We start from the raw sequence: 22397 nt of genomic DNA, 5'->3' as shown, positions 1-22397 counted from the left end.
TTATAAGTTTCTTTACAATAAAATCCATTTATCATTATAAGTAGCTGGAATTCACAATGATTTTTTTTTTTTTTTTATTATTTTCTTTTTCCAGAGAATTCTGGCGATTTATTGTAGTCATGATGATAGTTACTGTATGATTCATTTGATCGGATTCGAGATTAAATTTTATTTCATCAGATCTCTTATCCTGTTTAAAGGATAACAAAAGTTTCTTGCAAAAAGAGAAGATTTTTTGTTTTGCTTTAAGGGATAAATTATTTTCGCGTCTTTTGCTATTGTCTTATACAATTATACGTTATGACTTTAGTTAAGACCATATCACATTTCTAGTTATGGCATGAAAAAATTTACACAATATTCATCACCTCGTTAATCGTAGTCATATATAGGGTTTAAGGGACTTTTTTTTTCTAAAGAAAAGTATTGGATGCAATGCGCACAATCAATCAATGTGATTGTAACTGTATCTCATTCACACACAAAAAGAAACCACTAAATAATGTGAAGGCTTTGGATACTGTGCGGATACTTTGCCTTTTGAGTTACAAGTCGTATACATATCGAGTCAAACTCGATTGACCCATATACCAAGCCAATCCAGATGAGTCGTGGATAGTTAACCCGACCCAACAACCATATCTATGTACAAGTATGAAACAGGGGTTTCATTATGGAAAACAAAATTCCATGTCATTACAAATAAAAAATGTGTTAAATACGGGTCTGGGCCGCACCCATCATCGAAAGAGAGTCCACTTAACAAGACCGTAGGAGGTTCACCTTAAAACCATATGGCTATAAAAGGGGAGTAGCCCCTTGGCTTTATTAAGTGTTTAACTCTCTTCTCTTTTATAGTTGTGGGTCTGGCTCTGATACCATGTTCAATTCGGGTATGGGCCGCACCCGTCACCAAGAGAGAGATTCCACTTAACAAGACCGTAGTAGGTTTCACCTTAAAACCATATGACAATAAGGAGAGCCTTATTAAGTGTTTAACTCTCTTCTCTTTTATCGATGTGAGACTCTCACACGTGATGTTTCATGGGTCAGATCTTAACAAAATAGCACACAAAAGATGAAACACGTGTAATATACAACTCACTTTCAAGAACAAGTAGAGTAGTTAGTAAGTTGAAGCAATTTCCTCCAATTCCGGTTGATCAAAATCCAAAACTTGTGAATATACAATCTACACGCTTTTCTCCCTCTCTCTCTTTTGAAAAGTTTGCAAAACCAAACTTCAAAGTTTCCCAAATTAAAAAATTAGACGGCTAAGTTAAGCAACCCAATTACTCAAAGTATCTTCCTTTCCCTTTGTTTTTCACTAGATTTCTCTTCTTACAAATAGAATCTTCTTGTATTTCCTAAATTATTGGAGCTTCAATTAATTAAATTTAATTCACTTAATTATACAAGTATTTAATTGATACTTTTGTAAGTCAATTTGGGAAATTACTAATTTGGAGTGATGACTACTTTGGCTGCCTCGATGTTGCTACCATCAAAGCTCAAACCTTGTTTTCCTGAAGATAAATCATCTCTTTTTAGTTCCAGATGTAGCAAATCTTCATCCAAGAGAAACCAATCTCAATCTCCTTCCCCTGTAAGTAACTCTCTCTTGTTCCATATTCTTTTTCCGGTTTCAGGAATTAATTGTCATGTTAATAGTATATCGAACATTTGAACCAGTAACGTGACAACTCGTTCTGGGTATTGAATGTTTGAGATCAGGTGATGAGATTATTTGGGCCAGCAATATTTGAAGCATCAAAATTGAAAGTATTGTTCTTGGGAGTTGATAAAGAGAAAGAGAAACACCCACCAAAGTTGCCCAGAACTTATACTCTTACTCATAGTGATATTACCTCCAAGATCACTTTGGCTATCTCTCAAACTATTAACAATTCCCAGGTAATTCTATTTTTTTTTTCTTTCTATTTTATGGCCAGTCTCACATCACGTCATATAAATAAGGCCCTATAAGTTCAGATAAGTTCGTATCATATTCAATAGTCTGTAAGTCGCGTAGAAATTTCATTTTAATTAGCTGATTAAAATTTAAAACAGGGGAATTTAATTTGGTGTTAATTATTGGTAAATGTTTAATTTGTAGTTGCAAGGATGGTATAACAAATTGTATAGAGATGAGGTGGTGGCAGAATGGAAGAAAGTGAAGGGGAAAATGTCACTACATGTTCATTGTCACATTAGTGGTGGTCATTTCCTCTTAGATTTGTGTGCAAAATTGCGATACTACATCTTTTGCAAGGAGCTTCCTGTGGTAATTACTCTCTCTCTCCCTCCTAATTAATTTGTGTTATGTTAGAAATTAACACAACCTAATTGAACCGATGAGGGCTAAAACAATTAATAAGTGTTAAGTGAGATCGTCTTACACTACAAACTCCATAAGGAAAATGAAACACAATACAATTTTGGGTAATGGTTTGTGTTCTATCCCTGTTTTTCATTTATTTTTTTTGAACCAATCTGAACTTATTAGAACTTATAAAAGCTTAACCATTATTTTTCATGAACTTATCTTATCTGAAATTCTAAACTTATTTGAATTTTTTTTTCCTGAAATAAATGGAAATAACGTGAATGGAAAACCTAAAGTTGTTTCTAAACTGAATGTCATGTACAGATTAGTAAATACTTCATCTGTTCTTATTTATATGACACAATTGCGATTTGGACACTATTCACACAAGCTCATTTGACTTGATTTTGTAGTTTATACTTAAGAAAAAAATATAGTCGTGTGGTATCTTATTAGATTCGTCTCAATAAATACAAAGTATTTTTTAAATATCAACTTTTTATAATTTTTTCTTTTCCGAAATTGGAGATATTAATATTTGAAATCGTGCATTGGCAAACGTGCCTAAATAATTGTGTCATTTAAAAAAGAACGGAGGAAGTACTTCGCAGGCAACTTGGGTGTCAACCTAAGATTGTTTCTAATTTTTATGTTTATCTGCATATCTTTAGATAGGAGTACTTCGCAGGCAGCGTGGGTGCCAACCTAAGATTGTTTTCTAAATCGAATAAATAACGAGAACCTAAGATTGTTTCTAAATCGAATATCATGTACTCCGTTAAAATAACGAGAACCTAAGATTGTTTCTAAATCGGATATCATGTACTCCGTTAAAATAACGAGAACCTAAGATTGTTTCTAAATCGAATATCATATAGTTAAAATAACGAGAATTCCGATCACATATGTTTATTTACATATCTTTAGATAGGAGTACTTCGCTGGCATACCCAAACTTAAGGGTAGAATCAATGCATATGAATCTTAAGAAAATTAATTAATACTTGGTTGTGGTTATGTTGAAGATTTTCTTTCAATACAACAAATTAGTAATTTTGGATCTTTATTCATTTATTTTTTCAATTGCTAAATAAGTTGGAAAGAAATCAGAAAATTATCAGTACGAGACATACGAGTAATACTTTTCAGGAGGGTAGTTACCCCACACTATGACACTACCATAATTATTGAACATTTCATAGATTTTCAAACCTGCATTTTGTAATGTTCTTTTCTTTTTTCTTTTTTCTTTTTTTATTTGTCTAATTGATCGAGAATGGGCCTCCTCTAAAATTTTTAAAAAAGTAACATGTCTAAACTATAGAAGTAACATAACTAAATTCGCAAGTGTGAACTGGTCTCACCATCAGTTGATGGTGATGACAGTCTCATATAAGAATTTGGGTTAACCATATGTTCTTTTGATTGAACTATATGTTCATTTACTATATCTTCTTTAGGACAAAATGATATGTTCATTTAAAAAATATTTTGCACCCAGGTACATAAACCACATGCATGTTGTGTTTGGAGAGTCCGGCTACCTACAAGTAGTTGTAGGAATCAAAGTAAACGATACTATCTTCCAAGCTAGAATTTTTGTTTATGTAGGAATTAGGTCTATATATGCAAAATTTGATGAACATAGTTTTATCCATAAATGAAACGACAATAAAACGCCCCCATCACTAGTTAATTTTTGTTGAACATAGTTTTAATTTTTGTTGTATTTTATACTATTTTTAGACATGAATTTTTTTTTTCTTACCTTCTTACCCTACTCACCAACCTTTTACACATCAATTTTATTTTATCCATATTTAATTAAACTCGATCACCTACCTTCTTACACACTTTTACTCCCTCTATATTTATTTAAGGGATACATTTGTTTTTCCTGGCCGTATTTATTTAAGAGATACACTTGTCATTTTTAGTAACTTATCAACCCCACCATCTAATTAAATAATCTACTCCGTATCTAATATATTATATGTCCCACCACCCTATTAAATAAATAATTTCATAACTACACCCACCCCCACCCCCTAAAATGACATGGCCTCCATTTGTTTTACTTATTAAATTATCTATCCCACTTGTTTTATTACTTTATTTCATTGAATTCTTCTTCTTAATATCCGTGCCCGGCCAAATACATCTCTTAAATAAATACGAAGGAGTATTATTTTATCTTTATATTTATGCAAATAACAACTGTAAAGATCATTATGAAACAGATATAGTATGAGGTACGTACTCCATACTGAAGTTTACTTGTTGAAAATGGACAGGTACTGAATGCATTTGTGCATGGGGACGAAAATTTGTTCAACAACAACCCAGAATTACAAGAAGCAATGGTGATGGTGTATTTCCATTCAAGTATCCCTGAATTCAACAAAGTCGAATGTTGGGGCCCACTCCATGAGGCACTAGACCTTACTTCCAAAAACAAGAAGAAGGTGATGATGATGACGATAAATCAACATGATAGCAAGCAAGATGACGATGATGACGAAGAAGAAGAAGAAGAAGAAGTTGCTTCATTTACAAGCAACTCGAAATGGGAAGAAATATTAGAGCCTTGCACGGAACCATGTAGATGTTGCTTTCCACCTACTAATTTGATTACTTGGACTCCTTCATTATCACAACATCATCATCAACAACAACAACTTCCTGGAGACGTTTCGATTCCGCCATCGTAATTAAATCAATGACAAATTTGATTATATAGTCATGATTTATTTTGTATATAACACGTATGTACGTACAAGTAGAGAACTCAATCTTAGGTAATTAAATATATATAATTAGTAAATCGAAAACTACCAAGAATTTGGGTGGCTAAAGGAGCCCCAATTAATTACATCGGATCGGAACATCTTGGAGAGTTACACTTACATCGTATCATATATTCATACGTAGTATATCATATATGGCTTGTATTTGTGACTTAATTTGTCAATATCAGTCACCTTCGCTCTCACCCCCAATGTTATGATGGGGTTGAAAGTATTTATAAATTCATGGACTTTTGTATATACACGTTGATTGTTTTTGGGACTATTATATGTTGTGATTAATTAGGGGTGCAAGACAATTAGACACTTAGTCCGATCCGTCATTAATTATTGCTGATTTATTGTCCCTATCTTTACGTATAATTGGTCAAGTTTGGTGAAATACTCATCTTGTGACTTAAAAGTTTAGTTCTATCAGCTGTAAAAATGTTTGGGAGTAACTCAAGTACGTGAATTGAACTGGCTAACTTGAGATATATATTTTTACCTTTAAAGAAAAAAAGGGTTTGAGCTTTTAATTAACGTATTTAACTTCAAATATGAGTACCATATTCATCCTTACGGATTTATAGTTACTACATATCTAATTTATCCATATAATGAATTAGAAATATGATACGTGTTCAAAGCAAAATTACAAATTATTACGTATTCAGGTAAGCTTAAAAAGGAACCATGCATAAATAAATGAGAAACTTTTGTGTGAGACCGCCTCACAGGAAAGACCGCCTTGTTGGCAGTCTTGCTGGCAGCCATGTTGGCGCGTGTGCTGACGTCATGCTGACGTCAGCATGTAATTATTTTTTTTGGAAATTTTTTTTTTGAAATTTTTTTTTTTTGAAATTTTTTTTCGATTTTTTTTTTCAGGCTTAACTAATTGGACTTTATGCTTAACTAATTGGACTTCAAGCTTAACTAAATGGATTTCAGGTTTAACTAATTGAATTTCAGGCTTAAATTTTATTTTTTCGATTCGAATTTTTTTTGAAATTAAAATTTTCAATTTTTTTTTGGTACTATATAACTATACTAGTGTAAAACATAACTAAAATTAATAAAAATCATAACTAGTTGAATAACAAAATAGTTAAGGTATAAAGACAAATAGTTAAACTTATGAGTCAAATAGTTATTAATTTTAAACAAACTTATTATTAACTAAAACTCATAAAATCTTAACTAATTAGTTGCAATGCTTAACTAATTGATTTCATTGGTTAACTAATTGGTTTCAGTGCTTAACTAATTGGTTCAGTACTTAACTAATTGGTTTCGTTGCATAACTAATTAGTTTCGTTGCTTAACTAATTGAATTTTAAACTTAACTAATTAGTTCCAGTGATAACTTAATTAAATCCAGTGCATAACTAATTGATTCTAGTGCTTCACTAATTGATTTCAGTGCTTCACTAATTGGTTGCATGCTTTAACTAATATGTTACATTACTTAACTAATTGCTTAACTAATTGGTTCTGAAGCTTAACTTATTAGTTTCATTTTTAACTAATTGATTCAATTGCTTAACTTATTAGTTTCATTTTTAACTAATTGATTCAATTGCTTAACTAATTATTTTCAATGCTTAAAAATTTGTATCTTAACTAAAAATCTGAAATTCGTTATCTGAAACTCAAAAATACATAACTAAAACTCAAACAATGTTAACTAAAACCAAGAAAATCGTAACTTAAACCGATAAAATCATAACTAAAACTCGAAAAATCATAACTAAAGCCTTGAATGAAAATTCAAAAATACGTAACTAAAACTCAAAAAACCTTAACTAAAACCAAAAAAATCGTGACTAAAACTTAAAAATTAATAACTAAAACATAGAAAATAAGTCCATCAACAATTATTTCAGAATTATAACTAAAACTAAAACATAATTATTCTTAACTAAATACAAAAAAAGTGTAACTAAAACATTACAATTCTTAACTAAAACTAAAACACCAGTGCTTCCAGCTACGAATCCCCAGTCTGCAGCGATTCTATCACAATAATCGGCATCACACGGCAGCAGCAACACTGCACAACCATCAGCCAGACCGCCACCACTGCAAAGCCTCCTCTTCCTGCCGGAAACAAGAACAAATCAATTACATCCACATAAACTGAAAAAACTGAAAAAAGTAAACCTAATCAATCCAATCTAATCGACACCAAAAACCTAAAGGATTAAACAAAAACCTAATCAATTTAATCGAAGCGAAACAAAAACGTAATCGAATCAAAAACAAAATCTCAAGAGTTGACCTAATTACATCAAAAATCAAAATCCAAAAACTTCAGCATAACCATAGCTTGAACCATCAAAATCGACAACAATAAAAAAAATGAATTACATACCTTGAAGATTTAGTTCGAGCGAGAGAGAAGCCGGAAATTTATAGGTTGCGCAAAGGAGATTAGATTTCCGACAACCTTCGATTGCGACGATGGCAAGGCGGCGACGCCGGATTCTCATTCCTCTCTTTCCTTCGCCGCTCTGGTTTTCGCTTCCCCATCCCGCCGGCCACCAGGATCCCGCTGCTAAACACCACAATCGACTTCGCTGTTCTCCTCCTCCACCACCACCACTGCCGCCGCTTCTTCTATTCAAATCATCAAAAATTAGGGTTTCAAAAATCAAAATCGAAAAAATTGAAGAATTTCAGAGGAGATAGAAAAGAGAAATTCAGATGAAGGAGAGAGATGAGGAATTACCTCAACAAGCCACCTCCGTTGCTCCTCCGTGGCGTCGAAAAGGAAGAGAATCACCGTTGCTCCTCCTTCATCTCGTGCTACTCGGTGGAACGGGAAGGAGCTCCGCCACCACCTTCGCCACCTCCGTCGTCAATTTTGATGAGAAGTTGACGGCATTGAAGGAGAGAGAGACAGAGAGCTTTGGAGGAGAGAGAAAGGAATTAGGGTTTTCAAATGAAAATGGGAAGAAAATGTGTATTTATATTTTGATTAAAATAAAAGGTTGATGAGTCATGCCACATCAGATGTTACGTGGCATATTGGCTGCCATCAAGGCGGTCTTTTTCGTAAGACCGCCTTATACAAAAGTTTGTATAAATATTGCGAGTACATCTCTAATTTGGCAACGTAGATCTGTTTTCTTCTTAAATTTTAAGGTACCTAACCATCGTGCGTAGGACGAGGCGAGAGTAAAGATGGTTGTGGGCCATATTGGGCTTTAGGTTGAGCACACAGGCCCAACCAACACCATACCATTTGTAACAAGCTGGGTCGAAAAATGTATAATGTGACCCAAGCCCACGTGCCTTGGGCTGGGCTGGGCCGTCGTGACTAAGTTTTAAAACTAAATCCAGTGTGCTTTGTGGTGTAAGGGCTAGCCATGCAGTGCTTTACTCCAAAAAAAATGCGGCCCAAATTCGGCCCACAACTTTGTACATGGGCTAGGTGTTTTTTATGTTGGGCTTTGGGCCAGCCCAATCTACAACCATGTTTAGGCGGGAGTCAGAAGCTGCAAGGTTCAAACTGTGAGATGATAAATATTACTTGGTACTTAGGAAGTAACATAAATGACTGAATGAGAAAGAAAGAAAGAAAAAAAGGGTCGTGGAATGAGAACGAAAATAGCTCTCAAATAAGAAATGAGAAAAGTACGTGTGACAATCATCTTATTTACAAAGATTGAACATTTAGCACCGTGATCATCTTTGGGGCCCCTATGGAGTATACTCCGTATTTAACAGGAGAACAACAACTCCCACTCTATACATGTAAAACAGACAAAAATATTCTAGTAATTAAGTAATTTCCCATCCAACTATAATGACAAAATCGTCGGGGCTTCCCCTTTGCTCTGAGATGAGATACAAGGCACCCGGCCACCAGCAGCAGCAGCAGCACCAGCAGCAGCAGCAGACCAGAAGTTGTACGTAGGGTTTGCCTGAGGAGGACAAATCGCTATCATGCATTCTTCTTCTTCTTTTTTCGCGTAGCCTTTTCTGGAGCCTTCAAGAGACGAGCAATCTCTTGTTTGCTGATTAATACATGTGTATAAGGTTCTACAATAAATAGGATTAGTAGTAGTAGTAGTACATGTCACCGGATTTGAGTTCTTCCAAGTGATTGAAATCCGAGGTCACTGTCAGTGTTCTGCATGCATAATAAGGTGTCCATTCAGGCATAGCAACAGGCAACAGTAGTAGAAACATCAATGTACAAAGTTTTCTAAACACATTTGGGGGGAGCCGAAAATTTTGGCATTAACACAGTTGAACTCCACTAAAAGAGCAATAGAAAGTGGGTGTATCGTGTAACCCCTCTCCTCAGCCCCTCGAAATCCAACCGCACAACCACGCAACCACACTTACTGAAAGACTACAGCCATCATACCATCAGTCCATGATATGTTTTCCAAACAAAAACGAATGGCACTGACATAACTACCGCTCATCTCTAACCACCAAAAAAGAACAAAATTCCAATGTACCATTTTTGAAGGAAAATAAAATACCCAATCGGACTATAACAATGACACCCATGTGATATACTGTCAGCAAATATGACCAAACAGAACCCAAATACCACATCCACCATGTAATTTCCACATCCACCATCCTGAGCTGGCCCTCAGAATTCACAAACCTAACCCACTCTCATACTCCTCAGTCCTCATCATCCCAGTTGAGCCTTGGAGGTAGAATTTGACAGTCAAAGCCCCAAGTAAAGATGAATGAAAAGGCCGGAATGAAGCTGAGCTTCCCCTTCTAACAAATAATTGTAATAGACTAGCATAGGGGGAGAAGGGGGACTCTTGGTAATGCAAATTAGTCTGTTATTCTTAGCTCGAAGAGGAAAGCATCCAATTGGGTAGAAGTGAGAGGGAAAGAAGTGAGAAAGGGTATTAAATAGACATCAGTTAGAGAGGAGATAATCAGAAAATTATTGCGTGAATTGTACTTTGTTTTAGCAAATGATAATAGGAGATAATCAGAGAGGGTATAAGTTAGAGATCAGTTGGGAGTGCCCAGTATGAGCATGCAATTCTTCTCAGTAATGATTTACTGCTTGCTGATACAACTTTTCATATTTTTTTTAGTTTCTATTTTATACTCCCTCTGTATTTATTTAAGAGATACACTTGCCATTTTTGGTAACTTATCAACTCCACCATCTAATTAAACACCCCAACCACACCCCAACCACACCCCTTACCCCCTAAAATGACATGGTCCCCATTTGTTTTACTTATTAAAATATCTATCCAACCCCACTTGTTTTATTACTTTATTTTTTTCAATTATTTTTCTTAATACCCGTGCCCGGCCAAGTGTATCCCTTAAATAAATACGGAGGGAGTAAGAATCAGTATCAAATTTTAACTTTTATTTTGGTTGATTTGGACAGTAGTCAAATTTGTATGATCTCATAAATCTGTAAGAACTGCGATTTAAAATGATATTGAATACCATGATATCTCACGCATTTGACGTTGAGAAGATAACTAACCTGAGACTTGGAAGATGGGAAGACATTCCAAAATCTGAGTGTTTCATCTCCGGCACCAGTTACAATGGTCTGAAAGCAGAAGCCATTATTAAAGATATGACTTACACCCAAAATAAAATAATGAACGAACATAAGTTTTAAATTACCCCCTAAACAAAAGGGGTTTGCTTAAACAAAAAACAAGAATTAAATATTGTAAAGTCACCTGCCCATCTGGTGAAATTGCAAGATAGAGGACCCTGTAAGTATGCCCTGTAAGAGTTGCTAACTGAAGTACAAGAAAAAAATATATTAGAGACAGACAAAAACAAAAGATACTGTACCAAATCAGCCATAGACTGACACCCTGACAATATTACCTTTGACATGCTAGGATATCTCCAAACAATTATTTGGTTTTGGGAGTATCCATGGGTACTGACAAGTTCATTGACATTTTTAGACCACACAAGATTGCAAACCTGCAATGAAAATGAAATCAATTTATGTGAGCGGAAAAAAAAATATAAAAAAAATTACGCAAAACGGCACAGTTCAAAATCAGGTCATGAAATTCACAATGGGCACTACTGAAAGCATTGAAAGAACATGAGAACAGTTTGCAATTTTACCAGAGAAACCAAACTGAAAGCATAGTAAACATCTACACATGCATTTTGTCTATAGCATATGTTGACATATCTTTATTAAAAAAAAGGTAGATAGGGAATATGCCCAGGAAAAAGCTCAGAACGTCAGGCTTCAACTACAACTCTCTTTGTATATTTCTCAAACAGTAAAAAATCTTTAAAAAGTTCACACTAGATAACAGAAACAAGGTCATTAAGCAATATAGGAAAGAGGGAAATGAAAAGAGAAATTACAGCATATTGCTACAGAGCACATTGCTGCAGAGCATATTTCTCCAAAGCATATTTTGGCAGCATTCTTAAACAAGGTAAATAATCCCATATTACCCTGTAATTAAAAATGACCCTCACATTTTAGCCATCTTATAATTTAACCATGAAGTGAACAGCAACAACGAAACCAAAGCCTAACTCTCATATCTACCAAGCCCTGTTCTCTCTAAAACCTCCTCTGATCACCACTATCATCCAACTGCTCTTTCTTTACCAGCCCCTCTGACCAATTCTCGGTCAATAGGAGGAGACCTAAATTACATTGATAGGTACTATGCATGATAACTGGAAATTTTGGGTAAAGAGAGTCAAACTTGGGCTTCTAGATTTTGAGCCATCACCTTTTTTAGATACTCTCCTGTCTCGTTATCTTGTCCTGAGTTGACTGAAAAATGAAATGGGTAGCAAGTGGTTGCTGCTACTAATGTTCTACTTTCTCTCGCGCAGCTTACTCTTCTTCTGTCTTTCACCTTCTTACTGAGATAATTTAGATGTGGTAAAAAGACCTAATCAAGGACTCCTCAAGATGAGGGGGTCAGGAAGGGGAGGTGACAGTGAATATGATGGTGATGAGGAAAGAGAGACAAGGGACGTTAGTTGTACCGTGGTAATCATGGTGATGATGAAGAACAGAAGAGATCTAATGATATAGAAGTGAAAGAATCATGGTTATTTAATGAGCAGCACCATTCCTCTTCTATCCGATTTACAAACATTTTTCCACTTCAAGGCTACCCTGAAATTCGGAAATGACCAATGAACTTAACGGGATATTTTTCCTAAACAAATCCCATTTATATTCCATACTTTCCTAATCAAGTAGGAAAAGTAACATTTTTTAATATTAAATACAATATCTTGTCGGAGAGCTCCTTAATACTAATAGCTTTCCTCTCTTTTTTCATCAGGCCATTTTATGAGTAACATCATTGATCAACCATCCTATTTATTGACATTTTTCCACTTCAGGGGTAATCAAACATTGAAATATGGATAAGATGATAAATTCATTTTGAAAAATGACCTCAAGCATAGAGTGTTATGCGATAATTTTCCTAAATTAGATCGCATTCTTTTTCCATATTTTCCTAATCAGGTGGGAAATATATTTCTTAACATAAAAAAAACTAAGGCGCTCCTTAGTACTTCGTACTAATTTCTTTCTTCTCTTTTGAACATGGTGTTGAATGGTGCATTGGTGCCAATGAATAATAATACTTGGTTCTTCTATGCTTTTTTGGTTTTACTACGAGGAGTTCCAACCGCCTTCGACGAGTGGACTAATCTCCCGCGGGAACTTGGTTCTTCTTTGTTATCTTACATCTCTCATTTATTCTTTTAAGGAAATTTTCTCTTTCCATCCTCACACATTCTCTTACTGTTTGTTTCTCCGTCCCCACAATTTTTCTTACTTTTTCTCAATCTCCACTACTCTTAATATAGGCGCAGAAACCCAAATGTGAGATTTGTTTAGAACACCAGTGTTACGCAATTCTAACCTTTTAAATAAAATAATAGTATTAGTCATTAAATTGATAACCTTGTTTGCAACCTACTTCTATTTAAAGGTTATTCGATCTACCGTGGAAAGACAAAAGACATTACATAAACTTTGCAAAATAATATGTGGTTCCTTCTAATTATTCAACGAGCCAAAATCTTATTTCATTATAAGAAATTTCTGGTGTAAAAAAGATTTTCATCTTGTTTCGATTCCTTTTTGCCTGCCCTTTTTTTTGTCTTGAAGTCTTACAAAAAGCTACTACTGGGAGAGGACATGGTTTGATTGCTCAGTATTGACAATTAGTTAAGTGGATCAAATGTAGGGAAAAACTGCAGTTTCATTCAAGCTCCCTCATCCAGTAGCCACCAGGCCTTCTCCACCCTAGCAATCCCCTCCCCCCATTAAATAGAACATGCATACACACACAAAGAATGCACCCAATCAGTACATGTTTAATCACATCTCTACCACTTGCCAACACCTGTAGTATGTCCACAATGTTCTCAAGTCAAGTCATTAGAACCCCGTGACTAAACTTCACACCAAATACACCTACATTATTACATTTCATCCCGATTTACACCACAATAGTTTTCAGGGAAATTGGAGTGAATTTTACATCCTAAGTGCTCCATATTGCAAGGGGGCTTTGACACTCCTATAATAACCTACACTTGTGGTTCCTGGAAGAACCTAACAAGGCTATTCAAAATAAAGCTCCAAACCTAATTCTATTAATGAGAACTGACCTAAGTCATTAATGACAACTGAAAAAGTAAATTAGAGTAAAATATGTTTGACCAACTAGTTTTAAGGTGTTGCAAAAGAAACTGATCATTGCTATATATATCCCCCTTTCCACATGTACGTATAGTTTTAGCTCTTTCTACTATAACATATTCCTTGCAAAGATTTGGAATAAAGTGTGCTTATTACTTTTAGAACATTGGCCTTTTGGAAAATGGCAACCACTCAAAACCCTTCACAGTAATCTTAAGAAGTGAAAGTAGCAAATATCCATTCATTCATATTTTAATAAAGAGGTAGAAAGGCACAAAGCTAATGTAAAACTAGGCGGTCGTGAAAAGCTAACCTGACTACCAGTGTCCATGCATCCCAACTGTGAATTAGTGGTTGTATTCCAAAAACGTATGCATCGGTCAGCAGTACCACCACCAGATGCAAGAAGCCCATGAAGATGGGGAGACCAGGAAATTGCTTTCACTGCTGCTGTATGCTCAGCATACTTTAATACAGGTTGAGTTGAATGTTGGTTCCACACAAAAAGCTGAGGAAAAGAAAGCATTATATAAGCAATTCGGCCTTAGAGCTGCCAGCATTAATTCCAACCAACATGAACTTGAGAAACTTACTCTATTGTCATTCCCGCCTGATGCTAGCTCGCGATTATCATACGACCACTTAAGCCCACAAACCTAAATAAATAAATAACTATTATAACTTTGATCATAGGAACAAAAAGAAAGATAAGCAGCACAACATTGAATGATAAGAGAGTCACACCACTACAAGTCAGATCATAAAGAATGACATTTTGAGAAAAAAAAACAGCAAAACTAGAATGTCTTGGCTGAGAAGCAGTTAATACAAACCTCTGACTTGTGTCCAGTTAGTTTACTGACATAATCATCCTGAGCACGTATATCTCTTTGGAATATATTTTTATCTCGGCTACCAGAAGACAACACAGAAGAACTCCACGCTAGCGCGCCCACACGGAACCGATGACCTTCCATAGTTCTAATCCTTTTGCACCGAGAAGCATCCCAAATCTGTTAAGAGCAATGCTCCACATGTTAATGCTGCTGAGGAGTTGTATACAACAATTTATAAATCTCAATATCTGACCTAAATATCTTCAAACTTCAAAGGAAACAATTTTCAGTAAAAAACAAGCGTTAATTACTTGGACTTTGCCATTGTTTGTACCAACAGCTAGATGTGTCCCCCGTTGAGCCCATCCAACTGAACAAACACTATCATCTGTCCCCAAGTCACATAATTTAGTCACCTGCAGATACACATTTGTTAGAACATGTATAAGGATTACAATTCTTTTACATGATTGTGTACGTAAATATACATATTCTAACAACATTGTTCCAATTAAAGCAACAAATATCATCAGAAGACTCCATACAAGAAAAGCGCTGAAAAACTGATTATATTCAGACATAAGCGAACATCCACCAAGAACCCTAAGCAGTGGAATCATGTCAAATTTCAGGATTATATAACCACCCTGATATATAACCATATGAAGATCATCCTACATTGTCCACACACACACAAAGAATAGCATACAGAAAGATGAAAGATTAAAGAGCTTACCTTGCTACTGCAAGCATTCCACAAGTAAACACAATTGCCTAATCCCACAGCAAGTACATTGTGTGAAGACCAATCTACCAAATTCAAATAAAAATCATCCTGCAATGCCGGTGCATCCAGTACCTAATACAAAAACCATCAACAAGATCCAACATTAAACCCTACAAAAATGCCAGTCCAGAGAATCGGATTCCACTCAAAACCCACCACCGAAAAGAGTTTTAAACAACAATCAAAGACACAAATTATTGATCATCAATTATCTCAAACCCTAAATCATCGCTATGTTATCCAATTGGACAAAAGGTCAACTTTAATCAAAATCCATCAGAGTCAACTATTCAAGAAAATCTCATCCCCAGAAAATGCCATTAATTAAAACATGCAAATCCCTTACAATTTGACAAAAAGCCCATACCCACAAAACCCCCACAATCAAGAACCAAAATTTAAGTCAATGCAGTTAAAATTATACCAATAACGTTAAAATTATACCTTAAATGGAGACCTAGGAACCTTCCGGGGAGTCTTAACGGGGCTATAACTAACCCCGGGGATCGAATCATCGGGCCCGAACGGCATCAACGATGGCAACGGCCGCTTCGTCTCGGTCTTGAACCGGAATATATTCCGATTCCCGGCGCACCCCTTATCCGGCGTACCAGGGAAGAAAGACCCAGAATCAGGCCCGAAAAGCGCAGCCCGAAGAAGCGAAGTATACGCACTTGCACTAGGAGATTCCTCCCCTCGGGCCCCATCGGGCTGCGGCTGTTGCTTACCACTCTGCGGCGAACTCGAAGAAGGCGACGGCGTAAGATTGAAAAGCGAGAAATTGGAAGAAGTTCTAGACGGAATAAACCGATCACTCAAAATCGTTCTAGAAGGAGAAGGGTAGTGATTGGAATTGATCATACGGTCGATGATTCTAGATGGGGTTGTGGGGCCCTCTTCCACCTTCTTGTCCAATGAGAGAGTAGGGCGAGCAATCTTTGATGGATGGTTGATCAGATACGAGGTGGGGTTAGCGAGATCTTCTTCATCCGCCATTGTTGATGCCTTTTTTGAAGATGCAGATTCAGATTTTTCTGGGGTTTTCTCTCTTTTTTGTGCAGAAGAAAGAGGATTAAAGATATATATAGAAAAAAGAGAGGCAGATGAAGACGATAATGGGAGAGAGGCAGAAGATCTACACCATGTGAGGGAAGAGAGAGAGTTGGTGAAGAGGAGAGAGAAAGTGAGAGATTGATTTCACCTGGGCAGTTTGTCGAGTGGCTGTTAATTTTTCCCGGGAAAATTAGGGCAAAGGGTAAGCTTTGCGGGAAATTTATTTACAGGAAAACCAATATCAAAATACTCAAATTTGTAAAAAGGAAACTCATAAAGGTTGTTTTAATTGTTTTCTGGGTTTTAAAAATGGGCCCTTTTTCAGAAACACCTATCTCGGTGATCACTTGAGTGATCATCGTCTTGGGTTTGTTTTATTTGCAAAATCTGGCCTTTACACGGTAGCTTTTATCGTTCCGATTTTATTAGATGTCTGTAGTTATTTTGTTTTTTTCGTCACCTTTTTTACCTTTTTATCTCGTCATTGGTGTTGCCGTATCCTTCATTGATGCCGCAAAGAAAAGAGTTTCGGCCCAAGTCGTTGTCGGTTGCCGTCCTCGGCCGACTCCGTTCGCCGGTTGTCCGTCTTTTGTGTAAGCTTCTTTGAGAAGCTTAGATTGCTTCTTTGGGAAGCTAGACCTATTTTATTTTCTTGTAATTTTACTTTAGTTTTGTTCACTTTTTCTATATAAAAAATGGTGGCTTTCTTGATTTCATACTATGCAGGTGATTCGAGTTGGGTTATGCACTTATTATGTGTGTGATGGTTAAAAGATGTTTTGTCTTTTTATTCGAGTTGTATCTATGTATTTCATAATTTAATTATTTGATTATATAGAATTGATCAATTTTGAATGCCAATGTTTATTTTCCAGTCACTTTTTGGTGAAAATTTTTCAGTCATTTTGAATGTTGATTTTGGTTGAAGTCGAAATCGGTTTATTTTATTTAAAAAAGGCTAGAGTGTAATTCTACATTTTGATTAAAATTGTTTTACCGTAGGTTGTATTTTTAATGAAGCTAAAGTTCATTTCAACTTCGCACCCTATTTGAGACGAAAAGAGCTTTTTATTTTTATTTTTATTTTGAAGTAAAACAATATCATCTAGCAAGACATGAAATCAACAAAAATCTCGTCATTAAAGAGACGTGTCCCTTAATTTCCTAAGAGCCCATAGAGCCCACAAAAAAATTACTAGTTTTAAAATCCCCTAAGTTAGTTTTTTAGAATGTTGACAAAAGGTAGTTAAAAAAAAATGCATCAATCTCTATTTTAAGGATCCGATGATAAATTTACGTCACTACTCCTATTTACTACTTAGTTTTTACGATTTTACGGTCAGAGAAGATGGGAGTATATAAAATTACCAACCAATAACAGTTAAAAGGAATTAAGGAACAACAAACAAGGTGAATATATACTTATATTCCTTTCTAGTTACAGAAGGTAGTACAGTAATATATTATATGCAATGGGCATGGAATACGGAGCATGTAGGCATTATTTTGAGGGTTGTAAATCTCAAGCCATACAAATAGTTATAAATAATTAACTTTTTTTTATTTTATTATTATTTTAAATAAAAAGTAAAAGTAGTAAATAAGTAAAACGCATGATGCTTTGCTGTTTGCAATTGGGTGTTAAAATTGGGAAACAATTAGTGTCAACGCAGCTGGCAATTGGCATTCCAAAAATTGTTTGATGAGAGAAATGAAATTAGGTGGTTCACTCACATGATATGAATAACACATGAAACAAACAAGATAAGCTTACGTGGAGAATCATCTCTTTTTATAAATATAGATGTTTCACCCTAAAACTCATCTAATCCAGCATTTTCTTTGCTGCATTTTGTGACCATCATTTCATCAAACCCATGTTCAGTGAATACTGATTATTGTATATTAACGGTGGCGGAACCAAGATTATTTTATTAAGGGTGTTGAGTATAACAATCTTGTAACACGGAGTTTGTTAATGTTCCTTTGAAAAAAGTCATTGACATAAAGTTATGCGTAACTTTTAAAGATACCTGGTATTATTTCAGTTAGTTAAAACATTAATGTCCAGGATTGCAGGTCTAATAAATGTCCACAGCCTAAAGGAGGAGCACGTCCATTTTATACCCGGGTAGTACATCTAGAGCTATGTCACTATGTGTACTCAAGGGTACCTTTTGCTCTATTAATCAAATTTCCATTTCTAAATTTTGGAAAAAAATATATATACTTGAGTTCTTTATGTGGACTTTTGACGATAATAAGAACCATAATTATATGGTGGTTTAGAAACCAGAGATATAAAATAGCTTACTCGATAACAATAGTATATTATGGAAATAATTTTATATGTAACTTTGCAAAAGAAATACAATACCAATATGGTAGTTTTCCATTCCCAAATAATTATCTATTCTTCATAAATTTTCATTATCATTCATCTATACGTTTAAACAATAAAGTGTTTACCATTGATTTATAACACATTGTTACCATTGTAAAAAATATACTAATAAATGTAATAAAAAGAAATTGATTACTAATATTTTCCAAATACGAAATAATAATAATATAAATGTTACTAATGCAGTAACCCGGGACATCGCTCGAATCTAAAATCTAGTTATTACTTTAAATATGGTATTACCAATCCTGCAATTTATAACCACTTAATAAACGGGCCGTTAACCATGATTAAGGATCCCACTCTACTACTACAACAACAACAAAAAAATAAAAGAAGCAATTTATGGCCTTTAGTAACTCTATGTACTTATACAAAGGGTTTGGACAATTGGGCCCTTGTCTTTTTGTCATAGTAAAATGACACAATGGTATTGGTCGGGTTTGTTCTTACAAAATATATTGAGCTTCTAGTTTAGGTCCAAAAGCCCATAAACTTTTTCAGGGCGTGAGCTGAGTATTTGGGCTCGAAAATTAACAAGCGGGCCGCCCTTTGGACACAAGGCCCACAACTCATTCCACAATCAATCCTAAATTCCTAATAGGAGTAATCTAATTTTAGACTGCCTTTCCTTGATCTTGGTTAAATGCAAACAATTCTTCCAAAGAAGACTAGTGTTTCCGAAAGATTGACCTCAATATCATCAACTAATAGTGTTGCATCTTAAAAAACAGGAGAAGTATGATAGATGCTTGGAATGAAATCCATGGTTGGAATGAAGGCTTTTCCAAGTTATCAAAGTTCAACCAATCTTTCCCATATACTTTGTATAGGTCGTAAGTTGATAAAGGTCGCAAGTTGTGACAACATTTAATTGTCACAATCTTACGTGTCGGAGTTTAATTGGTACATATAGGCGCCACGTAGGTTGTGCGTCATCAAGATATTTTTACTATCAATGTAATATTTTTACTATAAAAATATGTAAATAAGGTAGTCGATATAAACAAGCAAATAAATTAGAATATTATGAATTTTCTACTTTTTTTTGAAACATGTATAATAGGTTATATAAGTTAAATATTTTAGTTTCTAATTTAAATCATGACACATAAGCATGCCATGTCATCATTGTGACACGGCTTAAAGGTCGCATGTTGCGACCTTTATCATTTTCGCTTCGTATATATTTCACACATAGTTAATGAGAAACTTGAACTGCTGACCAATTTATTGTGTGGTTTCATACTTTCATCATCATCATTCACATAATCCTCAATGAGCCAAATTTTGACTAGTAATAGTAGTAAACATCTAACATGTGTGCAAGCTAAAAAAAACAACTAGTACTTAATTTGTAATGTTTACTTGTTTGAATAGATGTAGTTGTTGCCTGTAAAGTTGTAGTGGAGTATGACAGTATGTGGCCTGGGTGAGCCCTGCCTAAACCAAAGTGTACTTCTTAGTTTCAGTTGAACCAAATCATTATCTTTTCCAATTTTTTCAATTAATTAAGTAAGAAGAATGAATCCTATTAACCCATCTAAGCTTGAGCCACTTTCAAGTATTTCACAGCTGATAGGCTCGACCATATGATCTAAAAGTCACAAGGTGTGATCTGTCCCCTTCAACTCTACCAAAAGTAATAAATACGGAGTATACAGAGAAAATGACGGAGAAAGTACAATAATTTGTTTAAAGTTCAAACAATCTTTAGCATATATAGAGCTGGTCATGGACATGGTACCCCAATAGACATAAGGTTAAGTTTAAGTTAATATAGTTTTTATTGGGCATAGCTCTTATTAATTGGACAAAGTTAATATAAGATCAAATTAACTTATAACACTATATTTTAAAAAATAAAATAATCATGATATAGTAAAAAATTACGAATATACCTTCGTATTCACTTGTATTCGCGTACGGCTTATTCTTTCTTGCTCGTTTATTGACCTGTCGGCCATTATTAACCCGTGACCCGCTTAAAATGACTCTTTCATTACCCGACCTTGACCCAACCCGTTCAATAATCTGCTCTATGACCGAACCCGCCCAATAATCCACTATAGCCATATACTTTTAGCACGCAGTGGCGAAGGTAGGGGGGCAAGCAGGGGCGGTCGCCCCCCTAACATTTAAAATAAAATAAAATTAATAGAGAGATAAGTAGGAGTAATTAATACAAAAATATATCACTAAAATGTTCCTTTGCTTAGTGGTTATTGTTGTTTTAGTAAGTGTGAATCCTTAGGTCAAGGGTTCAAATCCTACCCACTACTATATATCTACTTTTTGGCTTCATTTTTTTCCTCGCCCGCCCCCCACCTATTTTAGCTTCATTTTTCTTCCTCTCCCCCTCAATGTACAATTCCTGGCTCCGCCACTGTTAGCACGCACGTTGAATTTTAACTGATGAGCATTTTTCCATTTTGTACTGAATGGTTTTGCAAGCCACCTTTTAACTTGTTTGAAAAGATGTAATGTTATAAAAAAGTATCGACATTTTAAACATTAATATCTTTAATTGTTTGTTAGTAAATTTTATTTATTTGGAAACTTAACAATGAAAGAATCCATTAATATCCAATATGACAATGTTTTTTCTAATATTTTTAAGTGTAAATTGCGCTCAAAGTTTAAATAGTTTTATTCATATGAATAGTAAAATTGAGGAACTTTGTGAAACGGAGAAAGTAACATAATTAAAAGACTAAGCGAAATGAACTATAAAAAAAAGAAAGGATGATGAATCTATACTAATATATTAAAAGACATTTCTAAAATGCATATGTGTCACGTGATGCTCTCGCTCAATCATTTCATTCCATCAACTTTCATTTGAAAAATTTGAGAAGTGTTTTCCATAAGGCTTGAACTTGAGACATTATGAAAAAAATACAAAAGATCTAACCACTAAGCTATTCAATATTATATGTTAAATGTTTAATATTTCCTCTGTTCTTATTTACATGACAAACTTGAGTTATGGACACTATTCATACAAGCCCATTTGACTTTATTTTGTGATTTATAATAAAGAAAAAACATAGTCGTGTGGGGTTTTATTAGATCCGTCTCAGTAAACACTACAAGAAAGTGTATCATTAAGGACGGGAAATCCCGTTGCTAAAGGCCAATAATCGTTGATTAATTACAGAAATTCCTGTCGCGAACCCGTCATAAAAGGGGTTGTCATCAATGGAAAATCCCGTCGTTAACTGTCGTAAAAGATATTTGCAATGCTTGTTCCTGTCTTTGTTTGGTTGTTAGCCCCGTTGCAAAAGGCTTTTGTGACGAGATTTTTGACCCGTCGTTATTAGGTTGTCATTAAAGATACAAATTCTTGTAGTGAAATATTTTTTAAATGTCAACTTTTTATAATTTTTTCTTATCCATAATTGAAGATAAGTGTTTCAAATCGTTCATTGATAGGTCTAAATAATTGTGTCATTTCAAAAAATATGGAGGAAGTATAAAAACTAATAAATGCCGATATAAAAGATAAAATTTATGTTGTAACCC

General features: G+C 34.8%; 2 protein-coding genes across 2 annotated transcripts; one reads left to right on the top strand and one right to left on the bottom strand.

Moving 5' to 3' along the window:
- Window positions 1-1142: 1142 nt before the first annotated feature.
- Window positions 1143-5398, top strand: LOC110784352 (protein STAY-GREEN homolog, chloroplastic). The gene is made up of 4 exons (XM_021988797.2): window positions 1143-1606; window positions 1735-1914; window positions 2117-2284; window positions 4621-5398. Exons 1-4 carry the CDS (start codon window positions 1472-1474, stop codon window positions 5035-5037), a joined length of 900 nt encoding a protein of 299 aa, XP_021844489.2. The 5' UTR covers window positions 1143-1471; the 3' UTR covers window positions 5038-5398.
- A 3315-nt stretch (window positions 5399-8713) lies between these two features.
- On the bottom strand, window positions 8714-17125 carry LOC110784353 (B-type cell cycle switch protein ccs52A). Its single transcript, XM_021988798.2, has 10 exons — window positions 15860-17125; window positions 15365-15487; window positions 14940-15044; window positions 14626-14805; window positions 14386-14448; window positions 14106-14300; window positions 10966-11067; window positions 10812-10874; window positions 10607-10675; window positions 8714-9250 (listed from the first exon to the last, which is right to left on the bottom strand). Exons 1-10 carry the CDS (start codon window positions 16409-16411, stop codon window positions 9197-9199), a joined length of 1506 nt encoding a protein of 501 aa, XP_021844490.1. The 5' UTR covers window positions 16412-17125; the 3' UTR covers window positions 8714-9196.
- Between the last annotated feature and the right edge of the window lie 5272 nt (window positions 17126-22397).

This window comes from Spinacia oleracea, chromosome 6 (genome assembly GCF_020520425.1).
Source record: "Spinacia oleracea cultivar Varoflay chromosome 6, BTI_SOV_V1, whole genome shotgun sequence".
Taxonomy (NCBI): domain Eukaryota; kingdom Viridiplantae; phylum Streptophyta; class Magnoliopsida; order Caryophyllales; family Amaranthaceae; genus Spinacia; species Spinacia oleracea.
Note: the sequence above shows the minus strand (reverse complement) of the source record. Positions and strands in the feature narration are given on the sequence as shown.